Consider the following 8,631-nt stretch of genomic DNA (forward strand, 5'->3'; position numbering starts at 1 on the left):
ATTCCCTCGGTCCAGTATACCTGAAGGAGCGTCTCCACCTCCATCATTCTGCCCGGACACTGAGGTCCAGCGCTGAGGGCCTTCTGGCGGTTCCCTCATTGCAAGAAGCCAAGTTACAGGGAACCAGGCAGAGACCTTCTCAGTAGTGGCACCCGCCCTGTGGAACGCCCTCCAACCAGATGTCAAAGAGAAAAATAACTACCAGACTTTTAGAAGACATCTGAAGACATCTGTTTAGGGAAGCTTTTAATGTTTAATAGGTTATTGTATTTTAGTGTTTCGTTGGAAGCAGCCCAGAGCGGCTGGGGAAACCCAGCCAGATGGGTGGGGTATAAATAATAAATTATTATTATTATCATCATCATCATCATCATCATCATCATCATCATCATCCCTGACCACTGGACCTGCTAGCTATGGATGATGGGAATTGTAGTGCAAAAGAAGCTGGAGACTCCCAAGTTTGGGAAACCCTAGTCTTGAAGGTTTATGAACAACTTAAAAAGCACAGGTTCCAATACTGATTCTTTTTTGGGGGGCTCTACTTTCTGCACCCCTCCTTCAGGAGATCTGTCTGTTTATTCCTCCTCTCTGCCTGCTCCCCTGTCTAGAGTTACGCCACTGAGCCACCCTTTTCCTCCCCCCAAAAAACAAGCCGCAGATCTATTTAGGAGAAGCCTGAACCATGTTTACGCTTCCTTCTTTCAGGACAGGAAGAATGGACCAGTTCAAGACACAAGGCACCTTCAGCAAGGACAACAAAAGGAGGCTACAGAGAACAGCCATATGCCAGATACTGATTACACTGTCTGATGTTGTGAAATACCCAATCTCCACCAGTCCTGTATACTGTTCAAAGTAATTTTTTTCTATGAACAATCCCTTTTTATTAAAATCAAAGTGCTTAATCTGAATGGACGGACTGAGCTTAATCTATTTTTTGCTGAATGAAAAGCCTGGACAGGAAGACACGTTGAAACGCGGAACTTTGTTATTTCCAGATTGTATTTGGGTGGGTGGGGGTGGGGGGAGAACCAATAGGTGATCAAAACAAACAAAAAAGAGAGAGAGACAGAAAATATAACCTTTGATTAACTAGTGTTAAAAACAGCTAGGTTTATTAAATATGTTAATCCATGATTTTAACCTAAGCGTAACCTTTTATTTTAAAGGTTTTCGACAATTTAGTTCTTCTAGTTTTTATCTTTCAACCATTTTGCTAGTCTTTCTCTTTGCAAACCTACGTAAAAAGGGAGGCAGATCACAGATGCAAATAATGTGGTATTTTGTAACTTGAGTCTTGAAATGTTCTGTAGTGTTAAGCAAAGATTACTCTTGCTTGATACTAAATAAACTTTTGAAAGAAAAATCAGTGTGTGTGAGAGTATGCATTATTTATTTAAAAACCTTCATAAATAGTAGTAACCAGGGAGGGAGTGATTTTTAACAACGATCAATATTAAATTGCTCCTACTAAAACACTGTACAACTACTTGCTTTTTTAATAAAATGGTATAAACCTAAAGGTGCATTTCATTATATTATAGATATATATATATATAGATATATACATATATTTATTCACCTATACACAATATAGACTTAAAGGCTTTTAAAGGAGTTATCCAAATGGTATCGATCTACTGGATTTCCACATTTTTAAAAAAACAAATTATTGGTTTAAAATAGTTAATGCTTTTTCTGAAACAAAAAATTTTAAAAAAACAAAACACCTGTGATTTAGTTTTCATCTTGTTGAGCATTTCTTCACTTAGTGCAACTTCGGAATTTTTGTTTGTTTTTTGAGAATTTTGGTACCTTAATGACCACCTCACTCCGTGCTGGAAGCAATAAACACAAAGCTTTTAAAGACTTTCTGACTTGACTAATTGAGGTCGCTTTCGTCAGAGGCAGAGGATGTGTAACCCTTAAAACGGTCTTCATTTGCAAAGGTAAATAAATCAAATAAGATTTTAATCTCACTTAATTTATCTTAATATAACCAATAAAAGCAGGGAAGGGTACAAATTAGCAAGTTCTATTTTAGATTATAGAAAAGGGAGGCTTTAAGATCACCACCTAAAATTTCATATTAAAAAGCTTAATTTGTTCTAGTCATCTAAAAAGCCTTAGTTCGGTCAGTTTAATTGGAGGAAATTATTCCCTATTAAACAAATGTAAAACCTCATAACTAGTAACTTGTAATCCTAGAATTTATGGACAGCTAATGTAACTAAGAACTTAAAACATTACAAATGTGTGTGTTTTCCCCCCTAAAGCTTTTTCGTAATTGTTGGTTTGATGTCTTTTAATAATGATAACTATGAACTGCTACCTATTTTAGATTTTAGAATTGTGGGGTGTTTTAGTTAGTAAAAAGAAATCTTTTCTCTTGTCAGGAAACACTGAATGCCAGAGGAAGCCAAGAAGATTAAAAACATGTTTCTGTTGACGCATTGGTAGGTACCTGTGCTTATTTTAAAACTTGATTAATGGTATGCTGGGGGGAAATATCTATTAACTAGTAAACAGCATTCCAATCTGTTTTGCATCTTTATGCACCCTTACAATGGAAATGAAATAAGCCTACATACCAAATTCTGTTATTCAGGGCTCGGGTGAGATAGCGCATTGGTATCCTGTTTTCAGATAACAAGCCAACCTGTCATTCTTCACCTGAGTCTATTGTAAGCCATGGTTTGGGAGGGAACGCCAAACGAAAATAGCACATGACATATTAGAGCTGGTTTGCAAACCGTAGTTACATTGATTGCTCCGCCTCCAAAATTTGTGCAAGTGGGAACTGAATTTGTGAAGTTGTCTGTACAGATGGAACTGTTTTTTATTTGTGTTTACACTTGTTTTATGGTTTGTAGCTGTTTTTTATCTTTCATTGTTCCAATCCACTCTGCGGCCTTTGGGGGAAGGGAGGGTAAGAAAGCCAACGAAGTGTGTGATTTGATGCCTGGCGTGGGGCAAGTAATGGCCTGAGTCAGCCAAAATGCAGTTTCCAGGCACTGCCGATCCACTGCTCAGCAGTGACTGCATAGCCCTGTGCAAGGCAGAACCATCAGCTGGTTGTTGGGTCTTGTCCAGGCTCCTGCAATGCACCCTGCAAGATAAGGTAAAGGGACACCTTACCGTTAAGTCCAGTCACAGACGACTCTGGGGTTGCGGCACTCATCTCGCTTTATTGGCCGAGGGAGCCGGAGTACAGCTTCTGGGTCATGTGGCCAGCATGACTAAGCCGCTTCTGGCGAACCAGAGCAGCGCACAGAAACGCCGTTTACCTTCCCGCCGGGGCAGTACCTATTTATCTACTTGCACTTTGACGTGCTTTCGAACTGCTAGGTTGGCAGGAGCAGGGACTGAGCAACGGGGGCTCACCCCGTCACAGGGATTCGAACGGCTGACCTTCTGATCGGCAAGTCCTAGGCTCTGTGTTTCCCCCCCCCCAAAATAAAAAGATATTTATTAAAGTTTTTGAGATATAACAGTGAAAATGAAAAATAAAAAACAAAATACAACATAAAAACAGTTAAAAAACAAATAATTTTCCATAACATATCTTCCTTACGCTTATTTCCCCAGACCTCCTCATACCTCCCTTCTTTGTATTCCACTTCAATTTGTTAGTTCATCAAATCCTTACCATTAAGCTTTTACCCATTTGTAAACCTTTTTTTCATATCTCCTAAAGCATTACAGCTGGAAACCCCTTAGTTTCTATCCAACATCCTTCTAACATTAATTAATTTTACAATATTTCTGTAAATAGTCTTTAAATTTCTTCCAGTCTTCTTTCACCAACTCTTCTCCCTGGTCTTGGATTCTGCCAGTCATTTCTGCCAATTCCATGTAGTCGATCACCTTCATCTGCCATTCTTCCAGAGTGGGTGTCCTAGGCTCTGTGATTTAACCCACAGCGCCACCCTGCAAGATAGCACTCTGCAAAAAAAGGTACCTTCCAGTGTGTCAAACTTGGCCCCCAACAGTTAGGGGAGATAACAGTCTGGCTCACTGGCCAGACAAATTTGCCCACCCCTGTTTTGGGCAATCCACCTAGCCTTGCACACTTGGTAGAAATGCACTCATCTCATTCCATAAAAATAGGTTGCTGTTAACCAGCTAGCCAGGCCATCTAACGGCCTGGAAACGATGCCTTATGAGGAACGGCTAAGGGAGCTGGGCATGTTTAGCCTGGAGAAGAGGAGGTTAAGGGGTGATATGATAGCCATGTTCAAATATATAAAAGGATGTCACATAGAGGAGGGAGAAAGGTTGTTTTCTGCTGCTCCAGAGAAGCGGACACGGAGCAATGGATCCAAACTACAAGAAAGAAGATTCCACCTAAACATTAGGAAGAACTTCCTGACAGTAAGAGCTGTTTGACAGTGGAATTTGCTGCCAAGGAGTGTGGTGGAGTCTCCTTCTTTGGAGGTCTTTAAGCAGAGGCTTGACAACCATATGTCAGGAGTGCTCTGATGGTGTTTCCTGCTTGGCAGGGGGTTGGACTCGACGGCCCTTGTGGTCTCTTCCAACTCTATGATTCTATGATTCTGTTTTCACATCCTATCTCTGTGTTTCTGCTGTGCTTTAAAAATTTACGCACCAAGAAAAGCTTAGTTCTGTGGCTTCTATCAATTCTGCTACCTCTTCCTGTTACGTATGCTGTTTCTTCCTTGGGTATCTGCAGGGAAGGAACTATTAATTTATTTCCTGTCCTTCATCCTAGAGTTGGGTTACAACCTTAAAGCGCGCTATTAAAAGAACAGTTCGAAACAAAAAATAATAATAAAAATGGGTCCCGACTTCTTTCTCTGGAAGCTGTAGGTGAAAGGCAGTGTTACCATTGACACTTTGGAGAGACAGCTGCAGTGCTAACCGCTGCTAGTGCATTTTGAACAGCCAATATATGTGGTGTTTGCCAAACACCCTGGATTGGTGTTAGTCTAATAGTCAAAGCAGGGACATGGGTGGTGCTGTGGTCTAAACCACAGAGCCTAGGGCTTGCTGATCGGAAGGTTGGCGGTTCGAATCCCCGCGACGAGGTGAGTTCCTGTTGCTCAGTCCCAGCTCCTGCCAACCTAGCAGTTCGAAAGCACATCAAAGTGCAAGTAGATAAATAGGTACCGCTCCAGCGGGGAGGTAAACGGCATTTCCGTGCGCTGCTCTGGTTTCGCCAGAAGTGGCTTAGTCATGCTGGCCACATGACCCGGAAAAACTGTCTGTGGACAAAAGTCGGCTCCCCCGTCCAGTAAAGCAAGATGAGCACCGAAACCCCAGAGTCATCTGCGACTGGACTTAACTGTCAGGGGTCCTTTACCTTTACCTTTTTTAATAGTCAAAGCAGACTAATCCTCAGGGAGCATGGCTGTATGGAAACATCCCAAGAAGCTGAGTCGGGAGAGCACGAAACTCTTGATCTCAGAATTCTGGGTTCGAGCCCCATGTTGGGCGAAATATTCCATCATTGCAGGGGGTTTGGGCTGGATGGCCCTTGTGGTCCCTTCCAAATCTACAATTCTACGATTCTACGCCAAGGTTCAGATCTCACTTGGGAGACTCTTGTGGGTCCTTTGAATAAGAATGGATTCACCCATGCATGCCTACTTTCCTTATTGCAATAGAACCTGTGAACTGTCTCTGTTTCTGTTCGAGAATCATAGAATTGTAGTATCTAGTCTGACCCCCTGCAATGCAGGAATCTCAGCTAGATCATACATGACAAGATGGCTATCCACCCTCTGCTTAAAAACCTCTAGGAAGGGAGAGTCCTCCTCTTCGGGGAGTCTGTTCCACTGTCGAACAGCTCTTACTGTCAGACAGTTCTTGATTATTTTTAGTCAGAATCTCCTTTCTTGTAACCAGAAGCCATTGGTCTCCGGAGCCTCTGGAACAGGGGACAACAAGTTTGCTCCTTCTTCCTCGTGACAGCCCTATAGATATTTAAAGAAGAAGCAAAATTATAAGACAACTTGGCATTTGGTGTTTCACCTGGGATGGCTGTTTGCACATGAAAGCCATCACTTGAGGTTGAAGACATGAAATAATGCAAGCATGTGATAACTTGGCCTAAATTCACCCCCATAACCTTAAAAATGCTGGCAGTCACTTGAACCAGACATTGCTCCCCAACCTAAGGGGAAAAAATTAGTCTTGCAGGGTTTGATCTGTTTCTGAATCCTTAAGTGTGTGGCAGATTTACATATAAGCAAACTTTAAATATAAGCAAACTCTCTTGTGGGGAAAAGTCTAGCATTAAAGAAAGCAGGTTTCTTTTCCTTCTTCCTTGAAAAAGATTTTTTTGTGTATTTGTGCACCCCAAACAAGATCTTACAGCATCACTTGTGATGGAAACAGTCCGAAGATCAGACTCGATGTTCAGCAAATCTCCATTTCCTCAAAACAGGAATATAGCAACTCTTCGAGACCTAAGAGTTTGAAAGGAGCATGTGAAAAAAAATTCTGTTTTGGCACAACAGAAAGCCAATTCAGGTCTAAGTTTAATGCTCCAGGACTTTGTTCAGTCAACACATAATTGCTAGAGCACAATAATTGCCTTGCCCACCCAGATTCAAGTCCAACTTCCTATTTTCTATCAACAACAAACCTCTAGAAGAACCATGGGCTGTTCTGTGGCCCTCCAGATGTTGCTAGCGTGAATCTCCCATCATCCATTGGTGACGCTGGGACTTGGGGCTGATGGGAGCTGGAGTTTAGCAACATCTGGAGATGCTCAGGTTTTTATCCGTCCAGTTACAGGTTCCCAAGCAGGGCCTGATCATTGCAGTCTTTGCCCCCCAAGCCTGGCTCTCATGGGATTGGTAAACCTGTACCAGGGCTGCACCACTTCCCACAACCTCAGTAAGAACTGGGTCTTTAATTCCTTGGTGTCTGTGTCTCAGATGCTTCTTGAACATTAAGATTTGCTTTTCCCAAATGCACTCTGACACTTTCTGTGCACAGAGCAGAACGATGTCTCACTGCAAGTAGAAAACTTGTACATCTCAAACCCCGCTGAGCTTTCTTCCTGAGCTGCTAGACCTTTGTTTTTCTTACATGTCCAGGGAATTAGTTTACACAAGGAGGCAAGGAAAAATGTCACCTTCTACCTGCAACCCAAAGTGAAAGGTTCCCCTCAGCTGCTTCATCCTGTTGCATATGCAAGTCAGGCCTGAGCTGATGGCTGTTAAACACCTCTCTGTAGCATTTGTAGGTTTTGCATTCCCTGATTTATGCCACAGCTGAATGTACGACAGCTGCAGCAAAGATAGGCCTGTCTGTGGGATATCGCTGCTAGTTTTCATCTCCCAAGCGGGGTGTGAAAAGGGTGTGTTGTTGTTCTCGAAATTTATCTTTAGCCTGCCCTTTGCGATTGGTCATCTCTGCTTCACAGGACACCCACTCACTTGTTTTGTTCTCAGATATAAAAGGTTTCCCCGCATAAATCAGTAACATTTTTAATTGGTGCTTTCCACCACCTGCAACGTGATCGTCCCCAGAGCGTCCCCAATAATTATTGGTTCCAAGAATATATACATATGTGTGTCTTTTGTTCTGCTGTTTTCCAGGGACTTTGCACGCTCTTACGGACAGATTCGAAACACCCCCCTCACCGACGTGCCTCAGAAACAATAGCCAGCAGCTCTTTGAAACTCCACTTTGACTTCCTTTTTATGCTACCTGCTGTACCCTAGACTTGACAAGATGTATAGTTTTTCAGACCTCAGTTTTAACTCTCTAATAATGTTTATTCATTTACCGCTGTAACCTTGTGAAGACATTAATAAAAGATTTTTTTTTCCATTTCATTGTCCCGCACAAAGAAATATTGATTCTTTATATAAGCTTGGGGGAGTCTCTTTCAAACTAGCCCATTACTAAAAAGGGCTTATCAGCTGTGTGTTCACACCGCAGCTGCTGCTAAGACAAGTAAACCAAAGAATGTTGCAGAAACACTTGTCTAAATGTAAACATACATGCCCAGAGCACAAGCTGGCTAAGGGAGAAGGATTTTGGAATGGGAGGGGGAGCCACACCTGATTTCCTTGCAGCCAGGCGACCTAAAATTCTTCTGATTTCCGCATTATGCATGCAAAATGTGCCCGACATATGAGTGCATGCAGCCCCCTGCAAAACATAAGCACATAACAGTTCCTAACTCAAGGTGAACAGTTTGCGAGAAGTCTCTGCCACACGCTAAACCTGCATAACTGCAATTCACCAGCATAGGCTTTCTTCCTGCTCTCCCATTCAGTGGCAGACCTCACTCACGCTGTAACGTGCATTACTCTTCCTGCAAGCTGTCATCTCCCTTTGCCAAACTCCTCTGCCAATCTTCTTCCTTCTCGTTCCAACCTCTCTCCACATCGGCAAAGTTGCCTAGTTTCACTGTGGCTCCTCCACTGCCCATTCCGCTTTTTATTCTCTGAAGCCAGTTCCGATACAGTGGTACCTCAGGTTAAGAGCTTAATTTGTTCCAGAGGTCCGTTCTTAACCTGAAACTGTTCTTAACCTGAAGCACCACTTTAGCTAATGGAACCTCCTGCTGCCGCCGGAGCACAATTTCTGTTCTCATCTTGAAGCAAAGTTCTTAACCCAAGGTACTATTTCTGGGTTAGCGGAGTC

The 8,631-nt window shown here is 42.5% G+C and overlaps 1 protein-coding gene across 2 annotated transcripts in view; it reads left to right on the top strand.

The window, feature by feature from the left end:
* Positions 1-7,798, top strand: part of KHDRBS3 (KH RNA binding domain containing, signal transduction associated 3) — a 110,992-nt gene extending 103,194 nt beyond the window's left edge. Inside the window, exons 9-11 of one of the 2 annotated variants that reach the window (XR_014010657.1) lie at positions 709-858; positions 2,400-2,459; positions 7,575-7,798. Coding sequence is in view for 1 of the 2 variants with exons in the window: in XM_081204983.1 (XP_081061109.1) it covers positions 709-800 (92 nt within the window). In the remaining variant the exon portion in view is untranslated. Of the gene's footprint in view, positions 1-708; positions 915-2,399; positions 2,460-7,574 lie in introns of those variants that run through there. The other variant, XM_081204983.1, reaches the window with a different exon arrangement.
* Positions 7,799-8,631: the final 833 nt, after the last annotated feature.

The sequence above is a fragment of the Podarcis bocagei genome, assembly GCF_964188305.1.
Source record: "Podarcis bocagei genome assembly, chromosome: 8".
In the NCBI taxonomy this organism is placed as follows: Eukaryota; Metazoa; Chordata; class Lepidosauria; order Squamata; family Lacertidae; genus Podarcis; species Podarcis bocagei.